Genomic DNA, 27,808 nt, shown 5'->3' on the forward strand with positions numbered 1-27,808 from the left:
ACATTAGCCTTAAATTTTTTGGGTCTGAGCTGTGTTTTCCACATTACTTGGAATACAAAGTCATACATACATTTTTTGTAATACAAAGTCAAAGTACAAAATAGCAGAACAATGTCGCCAGGGACCGGAAAGCCCCCGAGGGCCAGAAAACAAACCAATAATACAATAACGAGGCATCATAGAATCATAAGTACAAACGGCTAAATACCAATCCCAAGCACGCTTCATGGCCTTTCCATACTGGACCCTCTATAGGAGCAGGTCTGTGGTCAGGCAGTGCAGCAATGGGGAAGGGCTGGCCACACCAGGCATGGTCTCTGGCTGTTGGGGAGACACGTTTTTGCAGCGCTCCTTTTTCCCCAGCTGCCAGCGCCTCGATCGTGCAGCAGAGACCCTGTTCAGTCCCCAGCCTGGTTTCTGGGACAGCTGCCAGGAAGTCTGTCCAGCTCGCTGCAATTCCTGGCAGCCTGCGGGTGCTCCATAAATTTAGCCCCAGCTTCTTTCTGTAGACTTTGGTGGCACCTGGGGGGTGTCTTCACAGTACACTTTCTCTGAGGGCTGCACGGTCTTAAGATTTAAAAAAAAAAGAGAATCTCATCTGCACTCTCCAGTGGCTAAACAATTTAAGCACTTTTTTTTTTGTCTCGTTAGGACCCCTCTAGTGCCCACACATGGTTATTACAGTTGCATAGTTTTTCTATGGCCCTTCTCCTGCTCCTCTCGCTTTAGTGTTTTGGAGTAGCTCCCTCAGACCCCCTGTTCAGTTCTGTGGCCTGGGGTTGCCTGACTAGCCTACCCCCTGCCTTGCAGGCATTCTGATTGCTTCTCGGCCTTTTCGGCTAAGATCAGGTGTATCTGTTCAGTTTTTAATCTGATGCGTCACCCATCTGGCGACCATATATTGATTTTTGAGGAATGGAGCCGATTCAACGCTTTCTTCCGTCACCCTGTGCATTGACCCAATATGGCAGTATCTTCGGGTACAGTGCATCTCCCTCAAGTCTTTACAATTTGTCAAACTAGGTTCTTGGTCCGTGTGTTTGCAGCACTTGACCTTCGCACAGTAACTTTGCCTACATAAGTGTGGTCTGCAGCAATGTGTGTTCCTAGCCCCTGTTTTTCTGAGCAATGATTTCTGTCCCTGGCAGTTTTCTGTAGTGACCTGATAGGTCATTTTACTGGGGTATGGTATTTTGGCAGTGATCCAGACTTAATGGGGTACTCTGCCCGTAGACATCTTATCTCCTATCCAAAGCATAGTGGATAAGAGGTCTGATCGTGGGGGACCCCCGGGATCTCTGCTGCAGCACCCCTCTGATTACTGAACAGAGCAAACTCTGTGCGTAATGACTGCTGGTACAGGGGCCATAGCATTGTGATGTCACGACCCTGCCCCTTGTGAAGTCACAGCCTGCCCCTTAATCCAAGTCTATGGGAGGGGGCATGACTGCCACCACTCCCCCTGCCATAGTCTTGTATTGAGGGGGCAGGCTGTGATGTCACAATGCTCCGGCCCCTGTATTGCAGAGTTTGCTCTGTGCAGTAATAACAGGGGTGCTGCAGAGATCCCTGGGGTCCCCCGCAATCAGACATCTTATCCCCTATCCTTTTGGAAAGAGTAATTAGCGTGCAAAAGAGTAGATATAGGTAGGTTCAGGGGTAAAGCCTCAGTTTTAGATAAATTGAGCTGATAGCCAGAGACTACCCCATAAGTGTGAAGCACCCTATAGAGATTAGGGAGAGAATGCAAATGATTAGAAAGGGTAAGATCATCTGCAAAAAAGCAAATCTTGAATTCCCTATTACAGAGGGCAATCCCCCCCCCCCCCCCCCGATCATGGCAGCAGGGGGTTCAATAAAGTGCAAAGATTAAGTGGGATAACAGACTGCCCTGCCGAGTACCATTGAAAAGGGGGAGAAGCATGAGGGAGCTTAAGGGAAATGGTGTGAGAGGAGTAAAGACCCCGCAGTGCTATAGGAACACTGTCGGGGGGATACCGAACTTCCGAAGGGTGGCAAAAAATGGCCAACCCAACAAAGGCCTTTTCCGAGTCCAAACTAAGGACTAAGGCCTGTTCAGACATTAACACCACCCTGACAGCAAGGTATAAATCAGACCTGATTCTTATGGATAAGGGTGGGAAGGAAAGAACAAAGTTGAACAGCTAGGACCTTGGAGAACAATTTCAGGTCAGAATTGAGAAGGGCAATCGTGTGGGTAGGAATGTAGACAGTAGTGCGGGACCTACTCACCCCAAATTGAAATTTCAAATGCAGCAAAATCTGTACATGGGATTTTTAAACTAATGTCCATAGTTTTTACAGTGATGCCAATTGGGGAAATCTGTAATTCACTGCATATGGGATAACCTATAAAGTTTTATTCCTAGTTAGCTACTAAAAGTACTCAAGTAACTTTTTTTAATATTTTTTTAATTTTTTTTTAGTTTTGAGTCCTGGTTTGATATTACTGGTATTACACAGAATGCTGAAGACCTTGTGGCCAAGGAAAGAGAACAGAACATTTTACATATGTTGCACCAGGTAAATTTATAATAAAGTAAATTATATAAAGCATTAAGTCAGTAACACTTAAATGCATTGGCCAACATTTATCATTGTCTTCAGACAATTTTGTCTACAAAAGGCGCAAAAAGCAAAAGCAGGGTTTGTGCCTTTTGGTTTATACATTTCTGTTGGTTTTGAGTTGCAATCCAGACTTTGGCAATACACATGACATAGAAGGGTTTTATGAACAGTTTTTTTTTTTGTTTTTAATTTTTTTTTTTTTTGCACCTTGTCACAAAAAGGCACAAAGCCACCAAAAGTCTCTAAAACTAAACCAGTCCAGACTTGGCTTAGGTTATTGATGTATGTGAAGAGAGAAATTTTTGAAAATGTGACCTGCACAAAATTTATCAAATGCCGTGACCATTTAATAAATATGGTGCTCCTACACATTACAAGTGTAGAAAAATGCTTCACTTACACCTACAATGATAAATGCTGGCCATTGTCTAGGGTTAGAAAAAGCGTTTTTCTTCCAGAAACCACATCACACCAGTCCTCAGGGGGTGTGTGGTATTGCAGCTCTGTTATATTGAGGTTAATTGAGCTTAGTACCCCATACCACCTACTGAAAAACTTAGTTCTGCTCTTCTATTCTTGGATAACACTTTGGCAAGAAAATGTATTTTTTTCAAACTGCAAACTATCCAACGTGTTTCAAACTTTTTTTCTTTTTAAATAGATTCTTACACCTTTTCTGTTGAGAAGACTGAAATCCGATGTAGCATTAGAAGTTCCTCCAAAGAGAGAGGTTGTAGTCTATGCACCGCTAACAAAAAAACAAGAGACTTTTTACACAGCCATAGTAAACCGGACAATTGAGAAAATGCTTGGAAAGGATAAGGTATTGAAGTGTTTTTTTTTTTGTTTATATAGATTTCAAAAACCCGATGTACTTGCATTCTGCGCTCCACTGGTGCCTTGGTTGACAAACTGTGTGGTCCCTGGCTGCAATACTCTTCATTCCTAATATTGACATCAGGGCCCAGAACCATAACTGTTTAATCCACAGACCTGTATAAGGGCTAATATTTTTAGTAATTACAGCTTTTTTTTTTTACCATAAAATGTATGGTGCTTAAAGGGCTAAAAAAAAATTTTGATCTGTATAACATACCACTTTTGCATATGACTTGTGAGTCACTTTTTATCTGCCATTTTGGACGTATATTCTATGTTTATGCCGTTCGTCGCACACAGAGAAAAATATATTTTATATCTGCTCCATTGGGGACATACCGTGGGTATATGCTGCTGTCTCTAGGAGGTTCAACACTGGCAACAAGAAAAGTAGTCTCCTCCCAGCAGGGTATACCCGCCCACATGCACCTGAGGTAATCCATTTTTTTTTTTTTGTCTAAGGAGGTAGACAGTCTGGAGTTCTCTACAGACCAGGTCTCCTATTTTTTTTTTTTTTTTTTTCTTTCCCCTAGTTAGGGAATGTTGGCTTTATTTTATTCCTTTTTCTTTCCGGTTTTCAGGTGGGGACTAAGGAACTTGGCGTTCACTGTTTCCCCCATTGCAAGAGGTGGCAGGCATCTTGGATGTACTGTTAACCCCCTCTCGCTAACGGTCAGCACTTGGGGTTGTACCTCATGGGTCCGGGTCCCCCTACCTCCCTGTTTGCCTCGCTATGAGCTTGGCTTGCTGCAGGTGATAATGCTGGCTGAAGACTTCATAGGAAGACTTCAAGAGGTAAGTTCTGACTAAGGAGCATTTTTCCCCCTTGTATTTTTCACAGGAGCGGACTTTCAACCTCTGGAGACCCCTAGTTTCTGGCCCACTTCTATATGTGGACTGTTGGGGCTGGCCAGGAGACTTTACGGGGGAATTTTTATTATATCTGAGCAGTGTCTGGTATTTCACTGGACATGTGTGTATGGTGTTTGACTGTAACGTGACTGCTGAAGACAGCCGCGGCTCTTCATTGCGCCCGTTCTTTCACTTCGGCAGCGCATATGTGCTCGGGGCTGGGAGCGGGCGCCATTAAGGTTGGGGCTTCACTTCATCTCGGCAGCGTGGCTGCCGGCAGGAAGTCCCACCAGCTCCCTCCCTTTCCCCGCAGGCACATATGCTTCGCATATGTGCTCGGGGCCAGGATCGGGTGCCTTTTTAAGGACCTGGCTGTTCTTTACTTTTTGGCAGCGCAGCTGCCGACAGGAAGTCCTGCCCACTCTCCCTTTTCCCGCGGTGCATATGCCTTTGCGGGCGCCATTAAGGTCCGGGGCTGCTTCACCTCTATCCCATTCTCCTGGAGAACTTGTGGATGAGGTTTCTGATTCGGCCTCAGACTTTGAGGACCGCAGGGATATGCCTGATGTGGTATACTCATTGGTTTCGGCCATAAGAGGCACATCCCATCTAAAGGACCCATCTAAAGTCTCTTTTTTTTGGTGCTGTCCGGCACCCAAGACTTTCAGCTCTCATGCAGAATTTGACACCCTGCTGGAATCCACCTGGTGGCACCCTGACAAGAAGGTTAAAGTGTGGTATCCCTTCACTAAAGACCTCATTGCTCTGTGGTCCTCCTCTCCAACTGTGGATCCACTGGTCTCCCGCCTTTCCAAGGTGACTACCCTGCCGTTGGCTGATGCGGCTGCCTTCAAGGATCCAGCGGACAAGATAGTGGAGACTTTGCTAAATTTGTTTTTGGGACTGCAGGTTCCTAGTTAGCTCTCAAATTCTCCTTAGCTGGAGTTTTTTGTGTTCTGCTTCCATGCATGGCCGCTGTACTGCCTTTGTCACAGATTACCTGGTAGCCCTCCGTCGATCCATGTGCTTAAAGCCTGGAAAGCGGTCTCCGCCTTCAAGAAGTGAGGCAACGGGCGGAAAGAGCTCCTTATTGCCTCTGGATAAGGCTCGGAGAACCACTTTCTATCGGAAGTCCTCCTCGTTCCGGTCTTGTGTACCCTTGGTACCAACAAGGGTCCAGCCAGGCGCCTTTACGGGAAGAGGGCTCCTTCTTTCCTGACCAGTCTCTCCCGGAGGTCTGCTAACCATTCCGGACGTTTTGCTGCCCCATAAGGCACCTCGGCCTGAAGGGTCTCCCCCACCCGCTGACTTTTCTCGGATGGTGGGTCGCCTCTTGCCCTTCTGGGATGCCCGTTCAGGAATCCTGGGTCAGGGATGTGGTAGTCAATGAATACAGGGTTGAATTTGCCTCCCTTCCATGGGATTGCTTTTTCCTTCCCGGTCCCCCATCCCCCTCTCTAGCTAAGGCAGTTCGGGACACACTCCAGTTCCCTTTCATCCAGGGAGTTATTGTCCTTGTTCCTTCAGGGGAATGTTTTTCGAGGCATTTATTCCAACCTTTGTGGTCCCCAAGTAAGTCGTTTTTGTTCGCCCAATCTTGGTTCTCAATCATCTCACCCAGCATCTTCTGCTTTCTCATTCTGAATGGAGTCTCTCTGTTCGGCGCTGGCGTCCATGGGTCAAGGGGAGTTTTTTCTTCCTTGGTGGGAATCAAGGATGCCTGCCTCCACATCCCAATATTTCCCAGTCAGCGGTACCGCTGCCTTGTAGTTCCGGACTGTCTTTTCTATTGTGGCTCTCAACTTCCAGGAGTCCGACTTCGGCACCCTGCTCCAGTTTCCATTAGCTTTTGCATGGATGTCCTGGGTCAGTTGGTGGCAGCCGTGGAGGCCATGCCATTCGCCCAGTTTCATCACCTACCTCTTCTATTGGCGATTCTCTTCCGATGGGACAGGTCTCCATTGTCTCACGACTGCCAGATCGTTCTATCTCGACAGTCTTGTCGGTTCCTGCTATGGTGGTTTCGTTTTCCCCTGTTTTTTTCAGGGGTGCTCCTTCCTGCCAGTCTGTCGGGCTGGGGAGGTGTTTTCAAGGACCGGCCAGTCTAGGGCCTTGGTCCCCCGAGAAGCCCTTCTCCCCATCAACATGTTGGGACTAAGGCATATCTATCTTTACTTGATGCTTTGGGAAATTCCCTTTTGGGCGTAACTCAGGTTTCCGGCCATCTCAGCAACTTTCTTTCCGGGCATACTCAACTGGGAAGTGGTCTTTCTCCGCCGGTCCTCAGCCGACCAAGGCAAGTGGTCCCTACATTTGGAGGAGTCTGCAGTGACTTGCAACCTCTGGGACATTCCAGGCATGGACCTCTGCGCGTACCGCCACTACTGATGCCTTCCTCTCTTGGTCGGGCTTTGCCCTACCTTCTGTTTCCTCCCCGTCCTCTCATTCCAAGGGTCCTGAGGAAACTCACAGCAGAGGGCGTTCCTGCCATTCTTTTGGTCCAGACTGGCCCCGGCGGGTGTGGTACGTCGTCGCGGTCAGGCCCCTGAACGGCTTACCGCTGCGCTTTCCCTCTCGTCCAGACCCCTATCAGGTTCCCTGTGCTACCCCAATTTACAGTCTCCGCTTTTGACAGCGTTGCGGTTGAGACTGCGGTTCTAAGGACCCGCGGCTTCTCTTCCCAAGTGGTTCGCACCATGCTGAGGGCTCTCAAGCCTTCCTCTGCAAAGATTTGCCACCATACCTGGTGGTCTTATTTTTGTTGGTATGGGCCTTAGCCCCTTTTATTTCTCAGGTCATGGTTTTCCTTCCTGACCCTTCTCCCTTTTGCAGTCGGGCTGGCCCAAGGGTTGGCTCTCTGCTCCCTTAAGGGTCAAAGTTCGGCCTTTTCCATTCTTTTTAAACGCCCTCTGGCGTTCAATTCTCATGTCCAGACCGGCTTTTGGGAGTGGCACACGCTGCCCCTCCTTATAGGTCCCCTTTGGGACTTGCTCTTGGTCTTAGGCTTTCCTTTTGAATCTCTCAGGGACATTCCTCTTCGCCTCCTTCCCTGGAAAGTGGCGTTTCCTTATTGCTCTTCCTCTGTTTGGAGGGGGTCAGAGCTGGCAGCTCTCTCCTGCCATTCTCCTTTCCTGGTTGTTTTCCGTCCAGGTTCGTCCTTCTTGCTTGAGATGGTTTCGACTTTTTCATCTCAATGAGGACATCGTCCTGCCGTCCTTTTTTCCTTTTTATTTTTTATTTTTTGTCCGGCCCTTTCTCATACCAGGGAGCGTTTGCCCCAGAAACTTTTTGTGGTGAGGGCTGTTCGGACTGATCTGTCACCTTTTTTCTTTTGGCAGTGACTTTTTTTTTTTCCTGGAAAGTCGTCGTTCAGGACAACCTGCTTCTACGGCCACCATTTTTCAGTGGATCCGGTTTATTTCGGAAGCTTACTGCTGCAAGGGGAAGATCCCACCCTTCAGCTCATTCCACCCGTTTTTCGGGGCATCCTGGGCACTCTGCTACGTGGCTTCAGCCTTGCGGTTCTGTAAAGCGTCCACGTGGTCGTCTTTGCACTTTCACAATGTCTTACCAGATTCATACCTTTTGCATCAGCTGATGCTCCTCTGGGCCGTAAGGCGTTGCAGGTGGCGGTGGTCCAGCTGTCCACCTGACTGATTTCCTTACCCACCCAAGGGACGGCTTTGGTACGTCCCGCGGTCTGTCCCCAATGGCGCCGATAGAGGAGATTTTTATGCTTACCGTAAAATCTTTCTCGAAAAATCCATTGTAGGACACAGCTCCCACCCCTTTTTCTGGTGGTCCTATTTCAATTATCTGTCCGAGGGTGTGTTCAGTTATCTCCTTCTGGTTGCTCGGACAGTTTGTTTTTTTCTCTTGACCTGTCGGTCTTCTCCTATTGCTCTGGGACTAAAACTGATTACCTCAGGTGCATGTGGGCGGGTATACCCTGCTGGGAGGAGCCAACTTTTCTTGTTGCCATAGTGTCGAACCTCCTAGAGACAGCACCATATACCCACGGTCTGTGTCCCCCAATGGATCCTTCGAGAGATTTTACGGTAAGCATAAAAATCTCCTTTTATAGATCTGACCGTTCCACAGGTGGCGATACCTAATGTTTTTAATTCAGTACCCAGTAAGCAGTTCTCCAGCGACCATCTTTATTCATTGTACCTCTGCATAAGGCACAGCCACGTATACATGTCACGTCTCCTTTTTTATGGTTAAAAAGTTACAAGTGTTGAATAAGTTTTCTCTCAAGATAACACTGCTTTTCTGGCATAATTTATTGTATTTAGTCTTCTGAAATCATAATTTCTGAAGGAAGAGGAAGAAGGAAAAGCCGTAAAGTAATAAATTACGATGAACGAAAAACTCGAGATGAGATTGAACAGCTCATAGATGCCATGCTAAAGGAGCCAGAAAAAGTAGAAAAAGAAAGGTATGCTTCTGTTGAAACTCGCTCTCCCTGTACTTGGGGGTCCTTATTGCCTCTTAGATTAACGACTAATGTTCTCCTTTACCCCCAGAACTGCACTAGATTTGGCTGTGCCACTGGATGCAGAGGTTAACCTCAAAATGAGAAACATCATGATGCTGCTGCGAAAGTGCTGTAACCATCCTTATTTGATTGAATATCCTCTTGATCCACTGACTCAAGAGTTTAAGGTAGGCTTTTTGTTTACTTGAAGAGAAGTGTTGCTTTTGTTGCCCATACCATCTGTACTGTCTGAGGTGTATGGTGGACTTCTAACTCTTCCCCAACAGATGCCAGTGTAGAGGTGTTTACATTTTTAAAACCCAACCCTACTTTGGTAGGGGTTAGCCAGCACCAGAGCTGTCTGGCTACAACATACACCTTTCCTCCATAGAGGAAAGGTTGTCAGGGAACAGTCAGCCAAACTGTAGATTGTCATGTGCGTTAACACTTGTAATGCCTTTTAGAATTCAGTGATCGTTAACAGATTCCATGTCGGTTACATTCACCAATTTCTCCATTCATTCAGTTGCTCACTTACTCAATGCTAAGTAAAATTAAACCTCATGAGTTTTATGCACGTTAAGGTTGTGTCTAGAGATGAGCGAACTTACTGATTCGATTCGTCACGAACTTCTCGGCTCGGCAGTTGCTGTCTTTAGCCTGCATAAATTAGTTCTGCTTTCAGGTGCTCCGGTGGGCTGGAAAAGGGGGATACAGTTCTAGAAGACTCTCTAAAGTCTCACCTGAAAGCTTAACTAATTTATGCAGGCTAAAGTCAGCAGCTGCCGAGCCAAGAAGTTTGTGATGAATCTAATCTAACTGCAAGTTCGCTCCTCTAGTTGTGTCCATACACTGCAATTTTTTTGTATACAATTCAAGTAAAATGGCACAATTTTTGCCACAATTATAGAAAACTACTGGTAAGTGTGAACACAGCCTAAATCTGTCATCTAAACAGTGTGGGTAGAGATTTCTCTTTGGATTGTCCCACTCCCCATCACTTTCACTGGGCAGCCAGTTGCTGCTGAAGACATTTTTCTTCTATTACATCTATTTATACATCTGAATAGGGTATAATAAAGGATACTCTAACAGTGGTGTATTGCTATTTAACAATGTGGGTTTGACTTTTTTTTTATTTTCCTTCACTTTACTCTAGATAGATCAAGAATTGATAAACAGTTCAGGAAAATTTTTGATCTTGGATCGTATGCTGCCAGAGATGAAGAAAAGGGGACACAAGGTAAAAAAAAACTTAGTACCCTTTTAGGCGGTTTAACACAAGTATTGGTAAATATCTGTAACATAGCTTCAAAATTTGAATTGCTACTGATAAGAAATACTAATGCAGTCTGGTCAGGAATACTGAATCAATTTTCTAGCCAGCTAATTCTACTACCTTTATTTTTATTTTTTCTCTTCTTAGGTCTTGATGTTTTCACAGCTAACCATGATGTTGGATATATTAATGGACTACTGCTACTACAAAAAGTTTAAGTTTTGCAGGTTGGATGGATCAATGTCCTATTCAGAACGAGAGGAAAATGTAAGATTTAAAATCTAGTTCTATTTCCAATATTTAACCCCTTAACGACGCAGGACATAAATGTACGTCCTGGGGAGCTGGTACTTAACGCACAAAGATGAACATTTACGTCCTATGCATAACCGCGAGCATCGGATGTCCGCCATTAACCCCCTCAGATGCTGTGATCAATACAGACCAGGGCATCTGCAGCATCGCGGTACATTGCATGATCGGATCGCCCACAGCACTGCCATAGCAATCCGATCATCCAGCATGGCAGCTGGAGGTCCCCTCACCTGCCTCCGCTTCCTTCCACAGGTCTTCTGCTCTGGTCTGCGATCGAGCAGAGCAGAAGATGACCGATAATACTGATCAGTGCTATGTCCTATGCGTAGCACTGAACAGTATTAGCAATCAAATGATTGCTATAAATAGTCCCCTATGGGGACTACTAAAGTGTAAAAATAAAAGTAAAGTGAAAAATTTTAAAAAACCCCTCCCCAATAACGTAAATTGTCCCATTTTTCCCGATTTCACCCTCAAAGTGTAAAAAAAAAAAAGCTCCCCCCGTCTCCACCTCTGTACCAGCTCAATATGCCAGACATCTATCAATAAAATGTTGTATGGATGGGGAGTGCAGTCCCTTTCTTTCTATTATATACGCTACTGGACTTTGCACCACCGCATCCTACACTATCGTCTGGGAGTCTCAACTCTACCCACGCAGTTCACCTGTCTATCTGCCTTAGTCTTGTAGTCCCTTTTGGGAAACACTGCTGTAGGGTATTTTTGTGGCAGATCCAAATCCCCAATTCAGGGCTCAAATGCGCATGGCGCTGACTCACTTCAGAGCCCTTTAGTATGTCAAGGAAACAGTTTAGGGCCACATATGGGGGTACTCAGGAGAAATAGCGTTAAATATTTTGGAGTCTTTTTCTACTTTTACCCCTTATGAAAAAGAAAAGTTGGGGTCTACACCAGCATGTTAGTGTAAAAAATTATTTTTTGAGTGGTGCAGTTTCCAAAATGGGGGTCACGTGGGGGTCCACTGTTCTTGCACCATGGGGGGGGGGGCGCTTTGTAAACTCAAAGGGCCTCCCACTTCTATTCCAACCAAATTCTCACCAGAAGCACAATGGCACTACTGCATCGTGTGACACCCTGACTGGCCTGCCTGGCACTAAATGGCTGCACTCCAACTATCCCGCAACAATCCATCCACCATCCTCAGAAATGAAAAACATTAAAAACCTACTATGTCGCGCATGAATATCTGTACTCTGGAGGCTTTTTTTTATTTTTGAGTCCGCATTTTGACATTGGGGGGGGGGGGGGGGGGCGCGGAGTCTTGCGTCGTTGCGCTGAGGCCGGAGTTTGTCAGGAAGGAAGATGGCACAGCACCAACAGGCATAGTGAATAGTGAAGCTACGAAAAGATGGTGATGGCATGGTACGTTGCCCACCCCAAAATGTGAATGAAGCTGTATCACTATGGATGTTTTTACTTTAAAAATAAAAAAATTTAGTGCCACACATTTGTTGTTTCTCTATCTGCTCTATTGGGGGACACAGACCGTGGGTGTATGCTGCTGTCTCTAGGAGGTGTGACACTATGGTAATAAGTGGGCTCCTCCCAGCAGGATATACCCGCCTCCAGGCCCTGAGCTAATCAGTTTTAGCTTAATGTCTTGCAGGAGGTGGACATGGTCTGGAATTCTCCAGACCAGGTCTTCTGATCTATTGTTTTCCTAGTTAGGGACTTGTTAGGTTTTTATTCCTTTTTCTTTCAGGTGGGGACTCCAGTTCCCTGTTTCCCCATTGCAAGTAAGTGGGCACAGACAGTGCGTATATGCGCTGTTCACCCCCCCCCCCCGTCAGCGTTGGTACCTAATGGTCCCCCTATTCGCCTGCTCGCCTCGCTTGCGCATAGCAGCTAGGCGTGATGCAGGTGACAAAAAGCTGACTGAAGACTTCATGGAAGACTCCATTAGGTAAGTTATTCTGACTGAGGTAAGTAAATTTCCCTTTTCTCCCTTAGGATTGGACTTGCAACCTCTGGAGACCCTCAGTTTTTGGGCCACCTTTTCAGGTTTATGGGGCTGGCATATACTGGGGCTTGACTTTTTTTTTTATTCTGGGGCGAGCAGTGGCATCTTGGGGGGCATGCATTCTGTGTGAATGTGTTTTTACTGCTTCACTGTGTGGCTATGAATGCAGCACCTTATATGCGGCTGACAGCCGCGGCGCTCGTTCTGGCCGGGCGCTCTGAGCGCCCGCCTACTTTTGTTTTCTCCGGCAGCCGCTGCCGGTTTTTGGGCCGCCTGCTCACGTCCGACTCTTCCCCCCCGGTCTTCTGGTCACTAACGTCGCTCCTCCAGAGGACATTCTCGGAGTCGCCGCTCTGCCACGCTAGAGCCGCTTACCAGGTCAGGGTTACCACCCTCCAGGACTGCCTCCACTCGTTCACATTCTCCTGGTGATCTGGCTGACGAGGTTTCCGAATCGGCATCTGATTCAGAGCACCACTCGGGTTCAGTTGAAACGGTGAACTCATTGGTCGCAGCCATAAGACACCTTTCACTTAAGAGGACCCAGGATCTTCGGATGTAACTCCTGAAGTATCCTTTCATCGTGCTAAGCCAGCACCTCAAAGCTTCAGCTCTCACACGGACTTTGACGCCATTCTGGAATCTGCATGGAAACATCCAGACAAGAGGTTCCCTGGAATAAAGACTTCAAGAACGTTATCCATTTGACAAGGATCTTGTCACTATGGTGGATCCACTGAAGGAGGGGAAACCACCTATCTCCCAAATCTCTAAGGCTACAACACTGCCACTGGCAGATGCAGCTGCCTTCAAGGATTCCACGGACAAGAAGGTGGAGTCCTTAGCGAAGTTTGCCTCTGAAGCAGCTGGCTCTTGGCTTCTTCCCATCTTCGCCTCGACATGGGCTTGCAAGGCCCTATCGAAGTGGTGCCTAAATCTCCGTCAGGGTATCCTAGCGGGATCCCCCCCAGAGGATCTGTCTGCTCTGGCTCTCCAATGCTCTAAAGCTGGGGAATTTCTGTGCACAGCTTCCATGCAGTCAGCCCGTTCTGCTTTTGCTGTGGGTCACTTAGCTGCCATTCTATGTGGCTTAAAGCTTGGAATGCGGAAGCCGCTTCCAAAAGGCCTCTCACTGAACTTCCTTTTACGGGTGGCTGTCTTTTTGGCAAGCGCCTTGACGAGATTATCTCTGAGGCGACAGGGGGGTAAGAGTTCCTTGTTGCCTCAAGAAGGCGTGCTCCACATCCCAAAGGAAGTCCTGGTCCTTTCAGACCCTTGGCCCCAGCAAGGGGGTCTGAGCAGGCGCCTTCGCGGGACAAGAAAATTTACCACCATACTTGGCGGTCTTATTTTCACTGGTGTGAAGCTCAGGTCCTGTCTCCTGTGACTTTCTCGGTTCCCCGTCTTCTCTCCTTTTTGCAGTCTGGTTTGGAACTGGTGTTGTCTCTGTTCCCTTGAGGGTCAGGTTTCGGCCTTTTTTCTTTTCCAGCGTCCTCTGGCTTCGAATTCTCATTTCCGAACCTTCCTTCAAGGAGTGGCGCATGCTGTCCCTCCTTACTGGTCACCCTCTCCCCCTTGGGACTTGAATCTGGTTCTGAGTGCCCTCCAGGGTGCACCCTTTAAGCCCCTTAGAGGTGTCTCTGTGCCTCTTTTCTTGGAAGGTGGCGTTTTTTGTTGCTATCACCTCCATCCGGAGGGTGTCTGAATTGGTGGCTCTCTCCTGCCATTCTGTTTCTGGTGGTCCACCAGGACAAGGTTGTTTTCCGGCCAGATCCTTCCTTTTTTGGTTGGTTTTTGGCTTTTCATCTCAATGAGGACATTGTCCTCCCGTCTTTTTGTCCCGCTCCTTCTCATCCTAAGGAGCATTTACTCCACTAACTAGATGTGGTTCGGGCTGTTAGGTCCTATCTCTCTATTACTACTTCGTTTCGTCAGTGTGATTCCTTTTGCGTCCTCACGGAATGTCGTCGTAAGGGACAACCTGCTTCCAAGGCCACCATTTCTCCGTGGATTCGGTCTGCCTTTTCGGAAGCCTATCGCTGTAAAGGAAGATTCCCCCCTTCAGAGTTGTGGCTCATTCTACCCGTTCTGTTGGGGCATCCTGGGCTCTCCAGAATAGAGCCTCGGCCTTGCAGATTTGCAAGGCGGCTACCTGGTCGTCTTTGCACGCTTTCTCTAGGTTCTACCGGGTTCATATCTTCGCATCGGCTGATGCTAGTCTGGGCCGTAAAGTGTTGCAGGCGGCAGTGGAACAGCCGTCTGCCTGACTGCTTATCTGCCCACCCAAGGGACGGCTTTGGTACGTCCCACGGTCTGTCGTCCCCCCCCCCCCCCCCCCCCCAAATGGAGCCGATAGAGAAAAGGAGGTATTTATTTACTTACCGTAAAATCTCTCGGAGGATCCATTGGGGGACACGGCTCCCACCCTTTTTGGGGGTTTTCTTTGGTTCTCTGTCCGAGGGTGTGTTCAGTTGTGTTTTTTTTTTTTTTTTTCTTCTGGTTCTCGGACAGTTTGGGTCGTCTTTGACCTGTCGGTCCTCTCCTATTGCTCTGAAACTAAAACTGATTAGATCAGGGCCTGGAGGCGGGTATATTTTTCTATAATTAACATTTAATGTAGTAGCTTTTTCATGGTGCAGAACAAGAACAGTGGTTAAAGTGGGTGTTAATGTCCTTTTTTGCAGACGTATGCACTCTGTGTACGCCAGGTTTGACCTGGAATACACATGCGACTTTTAAATGGAGATGCAACTTTTTTTTCTTAACCTGTTCAGGACCAATGACGTAACGTTACGTCAGGAGTCCGCTCCCGATCTATAACGCGGGGCCACTTTTTATATCATGAAAAATGAATAAAAAGCTAAGTCCTATCAATGCAAAAATGGTACCGCTAAAAACTTCAGATCACGGTGCAAAAAATTAGTCCTCATACCGCCCCATACGTGGAAAAATGAGTTATAGGGGTCAGAATATGACAATTTTAAACGTATTAATTTTACTGCATGGAGTTATGATTTTTTCCAAAAGTACGACAAAATCAAACCTATATAAGTAGGGTATCATTTTAATCGTATGGACATACAGAATAGTTTTTTAACCGAAAAATGTACTACGTAGAAATGGAAGCCCCCAAAAGTTACAAAATGGAATTTTTTTTCCAATTTTGTCTCAATGAATTTTTTTTTTCCGTTTCGCCGTAGATTTTTGGGCAAAATGACGGACTTCATTACAAAGTAGAATTGGTGGTGCAAAAAATATACCATCATATGGATTTTTAGGTGCAAAATTGAGTTATGATTTTTTTAAAGGCAAGGAGGAAAAAAGAAAATGCAAAAACAGAAACCCCTGGTCCTTAAAGGGGTACTCCAATGAAAACCTTTTTTCTTTTAAATCAACTGGTGGCAGAAAGTTAAACATATGTAAATTACTTCTATTAAAAAATATTAATCCTGTACTTATTAGCTGCTGAATACTACAGAGGAAGTTATTTTCTTTTTGGAATGCTCTGATGACATAACGAGCACAGTTCTCTCTGCTGACGTTATTATAACACTTTATTTATTGTTGTCCTTAGTGGGATTTGAACCCAAATCCCCAGCACTGTAAGGCAGCAGTGCTAACCACTGAGCCACCATGCTGCCCTTAGCATTCATCTGCTATGCATGGTTGCTAAAATGGACAGAGGTCAGCAGAGAGCACTGTGCTCGTGATGTCATCAGTGTTCCAAAAAAGGAATTTCCTCTGTAGCATTCAGCAGCTAAGTACTGGAAGGATTAAGATTTTAATAGAAGTAATTTACAAATATGTTTAACTTTCTGCCACCAGTTGATTTAAATGAAAAAAAGGTTTTCCCCGGAGTACCCCTTTAAGGGGTTAAATAGTGAATATCGCATTTGAGAAATACATGACCACTGCAAAGTTAAAAAAATGTAAAAAAATAAAATAAAACTACGTGAGCAGATTTCAGAAATGTGCTTTGGAATAAGCAAAAATCAAAGTCAAAGCATGTATAGAAAAGTCGCACGTGCGCAAGTACATTTTTACTCAAAAAAATCTACAGAGCTTGATAAATCTCCTTCCTTGTCATTATTGAGAACAGCAGCTAATTTGTATATTTTATTTTGCAGATGAGAGAATTTAACACGGACCCTGATGCTTTTATTTTCCTGGTTAGCACACGTGCTGGAGGCCTGGGGATCAATTTAACAGCAGCAGATACAGTTATCATTTATGACAGTGATTGGGTAAATATTCAGTTTCATTAAAATGCCACATTGCATACTACAGTCAACAATACAGCTGCAAATGAAAATTAGGTTTACTACAAACTGTGGACTTACACCTTTTTTTCCTGCAGAAAATTTTCAAGCATCAATAATAAAAATAAATGATACTCATGCCTTGGCAATGCATCCAGTGTCTTCAGCATCCAGCTGGTTGTAGTTCAGTTGCTATGCTGTTGGCCAAGTACTGTTTTACACAGACGTTACTGTGATTTGTGAGGCTTGCAGAAGCCAGGCAATTATAACTAGCATGGTAGGGTCCTCCTAGAGAGGAGTGCAGATCCCAGAGGTGGGATTTGCAGTTGTGGCATATCCTGTGACTGTGCCAAATGTTAGAGATGGGGTTGGGAGTACCAATCTTAAATCTCTTCACTCGGTTTAACTTTTCTATCTCTAGAATCCACAAGCAGATCTTCAGGCTCAGGACAGATGTCACCGGATTGGTCAAACAAGGCCAGTAGTTGTCTACCGTCTAGTGACAGCTAACACAATTGACCAGAAAATTGTGGAAAGGGCTGCTGCGAAAAGAAAACTAGAAAAACTGGTGATTCACAGAAGTATGTACACATTAAATTAGCTGTATCATGACTGACTAGCACGTGTTAATGCTGCAAATGACTGAGATTGTGGTAACAATTGCATGTTTTGCTGTGAAACAAAATTAACTGCAGTTTTGGTACTGTCAAAACTATCAAACTCGAATAGTTGTATCTTTAATTAGCTGCATTGTGTGAACACAGCCTCAGAAGTCACTGATTAATTGATAGCACAATCAGGCTTTAAGGAAAACTCCAGTACTTTTATTTTTATCCTCTATCCTCTTGGAGCCCTAAAACACTGTAGTGATTGACTTGTTCTCTCTGCTCACTGAATTTCTCTTCCCTCATTTTTAATTTATAGCTTAGCCTCTTAGTCCACCTTCCAACAGATCATTCATGGACCTTTCTTTATGGCAGTGTTCTCCAAACTCTGGACCCCCAGCTGTTGCAAAATTACAATTCTAAGCAAACCTTGGCAGCCATGTGCCTTAGTAACTAAGGTGCATAGCTGTGTAAACATGCTGCAAGTTTTTTGTAGTTTTTCAACAGCTGGAGGTCCGTAGTTAGCAGATCACTGCTTTATGGTTTGTCACTAGGTCATTGATTACATGAGCTGCCTCGGGGGTTTGTAATGAGGTTTCTCCTGCAGTCTGTCTCCTGGAATTTCTTTCACTGGTTCATTCTTGGCTATACTTCCTCAGACCCCCCATCATAGATTGAGCCCTTTTGGACAATTATCTAGTTCCTTAACAGGGATCTCCTGGCCCAGTTTCCACTTCTCAGGAACTCCTAAAAATCCTTATTGGTCTTCCACCCAGGCAAGGCTATAGCTGTGGTGTGCTTCCCTCTCCCTAAAAGTTGGGTCAAGTGTCTTGATTCTTTTTAACAGGTTTGAGGGACACAGATGACTGAGGCGACGGTCACTATGTTATAAAATAACATGAATGGGTGTAATTGATCTTTAATGTGACACCTGCCACCTACCTAGAGTTTCATCCATATGAATTCCAGGGCTCACTAATTACCATCTTAAAGAGATCCCATTCAGCACTTTGTTTTAGATGCTGGCAGCCTGGACATAATGGCACAAAAAACTGAGCTCTCCTGTCTCCACTCCTTCAGTGTTTTGGTATCGCGACTCCAGTCCTCTGCTGTTGTAGTCTTCCTGGTTGCCCATGGTCAGTGTCACTGTGCTGATCAGCAAATTGCCGCAGCAATGTCCCGCCTCAGCTGGCTATAGGCTGCACGGCAGTGTGATGCATTGAGCCAATCACCAGCCAAGGCAGAACATCTGTGGCTGGTGTTCAGCTGATCAGCTATTATGACTTAACATGCAACCAGGAAGAAGAGTGGAGGACAGGAGTGGTGATACCAGGGAACCGACTGAGCACTGACAGGTGAGTCCAGTTTTTATTAGATGCTGGCAGCCCGGGCATGACAACACACGTGCTGAATAGGAGTCTCTTAACTTTTTAAGAACGCATGGCTTACCTGTACATCCCACTCCCACAATATAACTGGGTCAAGTGGTGACACCTCGTCGGTCCCAGCAGCTAATGGTAGCCGGGCCCAGGGTAATACCAGACATCACCGATTGCGTTGATGTCCGTTATTAACTCTTTAGACATGGCGATCAACTGATTGCCACGTCCAAAGTAAAAATAAGTATTCCTGGCTGATAGGGACCACCAAGAAACCGCAGTGTCCCAATCGGCTAGGGTGCATGAGGGTCCCTTACCTCCCTCCTCTGCATCCAAATGGTGATTGATTGCTCCAGGCTTGAGCAATAGACTGCTGATAACACTGATCAGTGCAATGCTATGGCATAGCATTGATCAGTGCCTGTAATGCATGTTATAGTCTCCTAAGTGTAAAAGTTATTAGGGAAGGGATTAAATCACTTAAGTTTTGAATCGCCTTCCCTTTTCCCATTAAAAAAAAACAATAAAAATATCGCCGCGTGCCTAAATGTCTGAACTATAAAAATATATCCTTAATTAAACCGCAGAGTCAATGGCGTACACAAAGAAAATTCCAAAGTCCAATATAGTGTATCTTTAGTCACTTTCTATACCGTAAAAATTTTTTCTAAATCAGTCTGATCACCAGATACTGATGAGGTATATGCTCTTGCCACTAGGAGGCACTGGAAAAGTCTGCTCCTCTCTGGCAGGATATATCTGCCCACTGGAAGTGAGGTAATCGGTTTTAGCTAGTGTCGGAAGGCAAGACACAGGTCTCCAGACCTGGTCTTTTTCTTGTTTTATAGTTAGGGATGTTAGTTTTTTCGTTTTCTAGTCGGGGCTCAGGAGCATGGCGCTACCTGTTCCCCCTTCTGCGATGAAGGGGCATGGGACAGAGTGACAGTTAACCCCTTCTTGCCAGCACTAGGGTAGTACCACTGTTCCTGGTCCCCTCTTGCCCCTGCTTGCAGCCTGGCATGATAGTGTGGCGTTAAGCTGGCCAAAGTCTCAGGTGAGTGAGGGGGCATCTTTTCGGTAGGGTAGTATTCCTTCCCTCATCTCTCCCTCCCTTCCCAGGCAGCCAGGAACTTTTCTACGGTGCTTAAATAAACTGCTTTGGCATCGGGGGTTTCACTTAACCCTACGCTGCTCTCCACCGCCTGGTATTTACACTTTGCCAATGGCCATGAGGGTCGGGCAGGGAAACGGCGCATGGCTCTGCCCCCAGTCCCCTCTCCTGCAGTGCTGGAACTAGTGCTGAGGATTTTATTCCTTCCCCCAGACGCTTACTAAGTAAACCGGCAGCCATTATATCTGAGCAGGGTGAGTTGGGTCTTAGCTACCATCCTCACTCCCCTCTCTTCAGCAGCTGTGGACATTGTTTTATTTTCCCTCTGTCTTCGCTGCCGCAGCTTACACTGTAAGCCAGCAGCCACTGTTTTTTTTTTTACCCGGGGGAGTTGGGCTTGGCTCCGCCCTGCTTCAGCAGCCAGGGACATTTCTTCTTCCCCTGCTGTCTCCGCCACGGCTTCCACTGCTCAAAGACTGCAGCGGCCAGCTTAGTGAGTCAGGGCCTTGCTCCGCCCTCCTCCCCACTTCGGCAGCTGGGGACATGCCTTCCTGTTCCCCTGCTGTTTACGCCACGGCTTACACTGTTAGCCTGTGGCGATTTATCTCTGTGCTGGGGAGTTGGGCCTTCGCTTGGCAGCCAGGGACATTTCTTCTACACTGTCTGCTGTTACCTCCGCTGCAGTTTACATTGTAAGCCGGCGACCACTGTCCGTGAACTTGGAGTCTGGGCCTCTCTCGTCCCCTGGCTGCCAAGTGTGGGAGATTTTCTCCCTTTCCCCACTGCCCTAGCTGCCACAGCTTACACTATAAGCTGGCAGCCATTATCTGAGTGGGGGGAGTTGTGGCCTAGCTCTACCCCTCCTCCCCTTTTGTCAGGCGGGCCAATCTTGGCTTATGCGTGGCTGTGGTTTCTTTTCCTGCAGTTTTTGGCTCTGTCTTTAGAGTCCGTGCTTTCTCCATCTGCATCTCCATTCTGCAATCTCACAGAAGAGCTCCTGTCACACGCATGCTAACCTTGTATTCACCACAATGAGCCTTTAGCCAGGGAGTGAGTCATGGGTGCCAATGGACTGTCCCTACATTGGACCACTTGTGGGGTGTACCTAGTATGCACTGCTTAGTACCTAACAAAAGTCTTATTTAGTAGGTTTTATGACCCAGTCTTCTAATCAGAAGTTAACATCCTTGTTTATGTTGAAAGAAAAGTGCTGTAATTTTCTTTTGCTGCTTTTTAGATAAATTCAAAGGTGGCCAAAGTGGGATAAATCAGTCAACAAAATGTTTGGATCCCAAGGAGTTACTTGAATTGCTTCAGTCCCGGGATCATGAAAGGTAGTATACTGCTTTTTAGACTGACATTTTCAAATAGATCTTGTGGATTTGTTTTGGCTAAAGTTTAACCCCTTAAGGACACATGACGTACTGGAACGTCATGTGTCCGCTCCCTTTAACGCGGGGCCACGGCGTGGCCCCACGTCATAGCGGGTCGGACCCGGCCTTTAACAACGGCCGGGACCCGTGGCTAATAGCGCGCGGCATTGATCGCAGTGCCACGCGCTATTAACCCTTTAGACAGTGTTCAAAGTTGAACGCCGTGTTGAAAGTGTGCCAGTTAGCTCAGTGGGCTGTTCGGGATAGCCACGGGTCCCTACCTGCCTCCTCGCTGTCCGATCGCCGAATGACTGCTCAGTGCCTGAGATCCAGGCATGAGCAGTCAAGCGGCAGAATCATCGATCACTGGTTTCTTATGAGAAACCAGTGATCAATGTGAAAGATCAGTGTGTGCTGTGTTATAGGTCCCTATGGGAGCTATAACACTGCAAAAAAGTGAATAAAGATCATTTAACCTCTTCCCTATTAAAAGTTTGAATCACCCCCCTTTTCCCTTAAAAGTGCAAATAAAAATACATATATGGTATCGCTGCATGCGGTAATGTACGAATTATAAAAACATATTGTTAATTAAGCCGCACGGTTAATGGCGTGCGCGCAAAAAATTCCAAAGTCCAAAATAGTGCATTTTGTCACTTTTTATATCATGAAAAAATGAATAAAAAGCAATCAATAAGTCCTGTCAATGCAAAAATGGTACCATTAAAAACTTCAGATCACGGTGCAAAAAATGAGACCTCATACCGGCCCATACACAGAAAAATAAGTTATAGGGGTGAGAAGATGACAATTTAAACGTATTTTCCTGCATGTAGTTATGATTTTTTCCAGAAGTACGACAAAATCAAACCTATATGAGCAGGGTATCACTTTAACCGTATGGACCTACAGAATAAATATCAGGTGTCATTTTTACCCAAAAATGTACTACGTAGAAACGGAAGCCCCCAAAAGTTACAAAACGGTGGGGTTTTTTCAATTTTGTCTCAATGATTTTTTTTGTCCGTTTCACCGTAGATTTTTGGTAAAAATGACTGACGTCATTACAAAGTAGAATTGGTGGCGCAAAAAATGCAATCATATGGATTTTTAGGTGCAAAATTGAGTTATGATTTTTTTTTTTTAAAGGCAAGGAGCAAAAAACGAAAGTGCAAAACGGAAAAACCCCTGGTCCTTAAGGGGTTAAAGAAACTAATCAGTTACCAGACTTAAAGACACCGTCCGTTTTTACCTAAATGACAAAATTTTACTTTGTACCACTAACAAAGTGCAATATGTCACAAAAAAGTGTGAAAGTGGCTGTTTAATGCAGAATTTTTTGTGAAACTCAAGAAATTTTTCACTATTTTGAAATGAATTTTTTTGTTAATGTTCGGTAATTTTCTTCTGTGGGTTGGTACAATTATTGGGATACCCAATTGGTAGTGTGTATATGTATATCTATCCTTTTATGTTTAACTTGAGCTGTTAAGGTGTAATATAAAGTTTTGACATTTCCTTATTGCACATACCTTAAATGGGCACTCTGATTCAAAAACTTGATATGTTGTACATCTTGGCAAAACATTTTTCTAATATACTTCTAAGCATGGACATAGACAAGTCCAGTAAGTGAAGGTGGGATATCACGCGGCGCTCTCCTGGCTGGCGGCACTCTTAATGAACTTTGTCCATTCCTGTGCGTCAGCTTGGACAGCCATGATTTCTCTAAAAATAAAATTCTTAATGTTTTGCCAATATTTACAACAGTGTATCTGACGGTGCCCATTTTAAATAATCTTAATTAATTAACTTTTTTTTTTTTTTTTTCCAGGGAAGTAAATGGGTCAAGTGGAAAAGTCATTAGTGACAAAGACTTAGAACTATTGTTAGACCGAAGTGATCTCATTGGTAAGCAAAAATCATTCACCAAGTGTGTAATTGACTCTCAACCCCTTAAGGAGCAGGCCAAATTTATATTTTCATTTTAACCTCCTCACCTTCTAAAAATCAGAACTCATATGAGGGTTGGTTTTTGAATCGCCTATCTTAATTTGTAATGCCATTACTCATTTTACCATAAAATGTACGGCGCAACCAAAAAATATAATTATGTGGGGAAATTGAAAAGAAATTTAGCAAATGTTGGAAGGTTTTGTTTTCACTGTACACTTTACTATGCATTTTTTTGTTTTTTATTTCCCTATAGGCAATCATTTGATTGCTAATACTGTTCAGTGCTATGCATAGGGCATAGCACTGATCAATGTTATCGGCGATCTTCTACTCTGCTCGATTTCAGACCAGAACAGAAGACCCCTGGAGACGGCCAAAGGCAAGTGAGATCTCTGGCTGCCATGCTGTATGATCGGATCCCTGCTGCGGGCGATCTGATCATCCATTTTAACTGCCGCTGATGCCTCGGAGGGGGTTAATGAGGGACATAAGCACGATTGCTGTTGTCTGCTTAAACCAGTGGGTGCCTGGATGCATGAGAGCACCAGTCCTGTGCGTCACGTACCGCCGCAACGTACATTTACGTCTGATGTCGTTATGGTATTAAAGGCCATTTTGTAGTGAATTACACATTTTTTTCTCTATCGGCTCCATTGGGGGACACCAGGGACGTGCACAGACATTTTGAAGGGCAGGGGATCAAGTAAAAAAAAGGGCACTTTTCATAATTTAAAAAACATCTGCCAGACTTAATGGGCAGCAGCCCAGGGACACAGTGGACTCCCGCCAGGCCTCCTCGACATTCCTATCCCCCATAAAAGTTGGTGTTTTTGTAAAATCGAGCCAAGAACAGTTTCTATGAAGGTCTGCCATGTGTATATACACTTTGACTGTGCTACCAGTCTTATTTACAGAAAACGTGACAGCTGCCCTATAATATACTGTATTATAGAGAAGATTCATTAAAACCTGTGCAGAGAGCGGTTCAGTCGCCCATAGCAACCAATCAGATCGTTTTGCAGAGGGCTTTTCCTCTGCAAAGGTTTTAATAAATCTCTTCCTATATGCCCCAGTCTGACCTCTATATGACAGAACTAGAGATGAGCGAACTTACAGTAAATTCGATTCGTCACGAATTTCTCCGCTCGGCAGTTGATGACTTATCCTGCATAAATTAGTTCAGCCTTCAGGTGCTCCGGTGGGCTGGAAAAGGTGGATACAGTCCTAGGAATGAGTCTCCTAGGACGGTATCCACCTTTTCCAGCCCATCGGAGCACCTGAAAGCTGAACTAATTTATGCAGGAAAAGTCATCAACTGCCGAGCGGAGAAGTTCGTGACAAATCAAATTTACTGTAAGTTCGCTCATCTCTAGACAGAACCAATCACCCAGCACCAATCACCCACCTTATGCAGGAATCTCTGGTTCTTACACTGAAGAAATGGGCACCACACAAATATATGCTTACATTCTACCATATACTAGAGTTGGCAAAAAAATTATAAATATACAAAGACGGCCAGGCATAGCACAGGATGGAGGCAGGGAAGCTCCGCCTCCATTGCGCACAAGACTGACTTCGTATACTAGCAATGTGGGGCAATACCTAGAAAATGGAAAGACCAATTTTTGTATACATGCACTGTAACCTAGTGCATTGGGTTTAGTGCGAGTACACAGCCTGTCGGTTTCCCTTTAATTATATACCGTACCCCCTTAATTCCCTTTTATACTGTGCCACCATTCATCTATTAATTCCATATATACTGTGCCACCATTATTTAACCATACTGTGCCACCACTAAGGGTGCGTTCACACGTTCGTATTTTCTGCTGCAGATTTGCTTTAGCAGATTTCTCTTCCCATTGTCAATGGGAAGCAAAATCTGCAGCAGCTCTGCAGCAAAAATACGCCCATGTGAACGCACCCTAAGGATCTATACACATGCCAGCATACATAAAAAATATAATGTTCCAATATAATGAAATATATACTGTGCTTACATTCCTCCACTAATTCCATAATGTGCTTCATACAATAAATACAAGCACATACGGTACATAGGTAATATACACACATACAAAGAGACACTTTGACACATACATACAGGTACAATTATACATTAAGAAACATAAATACACAGACACACATAACATGGAATATATAGCCAATAAACACACACACACACACACACACACACACACACACACACACACAATCACTCACAGATATATACACATAGCTTCACTTGCATATATATATTTTTTTTATTATACGCACATACAGAGATACACCTCACACTGACATAAAGTCACTCTGTGTGTGTGTGTGTGTGTATATATATATGTGTGTGTGTGTGTGTGTATATGTATATATATATGTGTGTGTGTGTATATGTATATATATATGTGTGTGTGTATATGTATATATATATGTGTGTGTGTATATGTATATATATGTGTGTGTGTGTGTATATATATATGTGTGTGTATGTATATATGTGTGGTTGTGTGTGTGTGTGTATATACGCGCACGCACGCGAACACACACGTGTGTGTGTGTGTATATGTGTATATGTGTATGTATATATGTATGTGTATATATAATATATATAAATATATATATATGTATGTATATATATATATATATATACACTCACTCACTCACTCACTCACACTCTTGCACTAAGGCCCCAGCAATCTCCCTCTGCACAGGCACACATACACACACGGACGGGCGCACGCGCGGACGGATACTCACTCACTCACTCACTCACTCACTCACTCTCACACACTCACACACGCACACGGACGGACATGCAATCACACACACGGACGGACATGCAATCACTCACTCACACACGCACAGACGGACATGCAATCACTCACACACACACGGACGGACATGCAATCACTCACATACACATACACACACACACACACACACGGACTGACATGCAATCACTCACATACACACGCACGGACGGACAATCACTCACTCTGCAATTTCTCTGCTTCTCTCCACACGGAGGAGACAGAAGCAGACAATGACAGGGTAAGTGGTGCCCCCTTGCTGCAGTGAGGGCACAGCACCCTCCATTAAACCACATACAGCTCCCCAGCAATGGATCCTTTTTACTGCACCTGTCACCCTGAGTCTGCAGCTCCTTTTGTGAGGGCACTAGAGGGGCAGGTGAGGAAAAGGGCAGGGGCTCCAGCCACCTTTCAGTCCTATGTGTGCACATCCCTGGGGGACACACAGTGGGTGTATCTTGCTGTCTCTTGCGAAGCAGCCTCCAGTCAGCGCCGTGGGCGCGATTTTCACAATGTGGGGCCTGTAACTGGGGGCCTTACTTCGAGCATGCCCCTCCCTTTTCCATTGGCTGGTCTCTTTTATCTGCTCACTGCAGCTGACCGGACACAGACCAGGGTGAGAAGGCTAGTCTCTTTTTATTTTTTTTTTATTTTATTTTTTTTATATAATTTTTTCACCATTGTCTGCTCCCAGAGCTGTTCCTCCCTCTAGTCAGAAACCTGGAACATCAGTAACTTATCTTGGTGTCGCAGTGCTTACAAAAATAATGTCTTGCTCTGCTGAGCCCACTTGCCCTGCCTTCTCCACTGCTCCCCCAGACCCCCTGATACCCTTTCGGTCCCGGTGGGTTCAGCCACTCCACCATCCTGGGTTTCTCCCTGACCCAGTATATGGCTGACTTGACCCAAGTCTCCCGTTCGGTGGCTGAGGCCTCCCGGGTAGTGGTGTCCGCCCTGAAGGGGTCTTCCCTGTACAGGACCTGAGAGGGCCCGCTCCTCGTCTCCTCATGCTTCACACTCTCACAAGCGTACTAGGGGTGCCTCGTCTGACTCTTCCACTGAGTCTTCAGATGCACGTGGGTCCCGCCCCCCTGTCATCTTTGCACAAACGTCGCTCCTCCAGAGGACGTTCTCGGAATCGCCGCTTTGCCACGCCAGAGCTGCGTACCCGCTCAGGGTCACCTCCCTCCAGGACTACCTCTACTCATTCACTTCCCCTGGTGGACGAGGCTTCTGAGCCGGCATCTGACTCAGAGGACTACTCTGACTCGATTGCAACGGTAAACTCATTGGTGACAGCCATAAGAGACACCTTTTCACCTAGAGGACCCAGGATCTTCGGATGTCTATCCAGAAGTATCCTTTCATCGTGCTAAGCCAGCACCTCAAATGTTCAGCTCTCACACTGACATTGGCGACATTCTGGAATCTGCATGGCAACATCCAGACAAGAGGTTCCCGGGAATCAAGACAATCCAAGAACGTTATCCATTTTTCAAGGACTTTGTCGCTAAGGTGCTTTCCCCTCCCTCAGTAGATCCACCAATCTCCTGGATCTCTAGGGCAACTACACTGCCTCTGGCTGATGCCGCTGCCTTCAAGGATCCCACGGACAAGAAGGTAGAATCCTAAGCAAAGTTTGCTTCTGAAGCAGCTGGCTCTTCTCCTCGCCATGGGTGTCCAAGGCCCTGTCGGAGTGGTGCCGAAAGCTCAATCAGGATATCTTAGCGGGATCCCCCCCCAGAGGATCTATCTGCTCTGGCTCTCCAATGCTCTAAAGCTGGGGACTTTCTGTGCGCAGCTCCCACGTAGTCAGCCCGTTCTGCCTTTGCTGGACACCTACCGGCTCTCTCCGCCGCTTTACGTGGCTTAAAGCTTGGAATGCAGATGCTGCTTCCAAAAGGTTTCTCACTGAGCTTCCCTTTGCGGGTTGCCGT

The 27,808-nt window shown here is 45.6% G+C and overlaps 1 protein-coding gene and 1 pseudogene across 3 annotated transcripts in view; both read left to right on the forward strand.

The window, feature by feature from the left end:
• The window catches only part of HELLS (helicase, lymphoid specific), a 56,173-nt gene that overhangs the window by 24,659 nt on the left and 3,706 nt on the right, over nucleotides 1-27,808 (forward strand). For all 3 annotated transcript variants that reach the window (XM_056530326.1, XM_056530327.1, XM_056530325.1), the window contains 10 exons: nucleotides 2,448-2,544; nucleotides 3,251-3,412; nucleotides 8,619-8,761; nucleotides 8,850-8,988; nucleotides 9,960-10,043; nucleotides 10,227-10,346; nucleotides 16,503-16,619; nucleotides 17,056-17,215; nucleotides 20,967-21,063; nucleotides 22,937-23,013. In XM_056530326.1, the coding sequence (XP_056386301.1) occupies nucleotides 2,448-2,544; nucleotides 3,251-3,412; nucleotides 8,619-8,761; nucleotides 8,850-8,988; nucleotides 9,960-10,043; nucleotides 10,227-10,346; nucleotides 16,503-16,619; nucleotides 17,056-17,215; nucleotides 20,967-21,063; nucleotides 22,937-23,013 (1,196 nt within the window). The remainder of the gene's footprint in view (nucleotides 1-2,447; nucleotides 2,545-3,250; nucleotides 3,413-8,618; nucleotides 8,762-8,849; nucleotides 8,989-9,959; nucleotides 10,044-10,226; nucleotides 10,347-16,502; nucleotides 16,620-17,055; nucleotides 17,216-20,966; nucleotides 21,064-22,936; nucleotides 23,014-27,808) is intronic.
• LOC130283720 (U2 spliceosomal RNA) lies at nucleotides 819-996 on the forward strand (annotated as a pseudogene).

Source organism: Hyla sarda, chromosome 7 (assembly GCF_029499605.1).
Source record: "Hyla sarda isolate aHylSar1 chromosome 7, aHylSar1.hap1, whole genome shotgun sequence".
In the NCBI taxonomy this organism is placed as follows: domain Eukaryota; kingdom Metazoa; phylum Chordata; class Amphibia; order Anura; family Hylidae; genus Hyla; species Hyla sarda.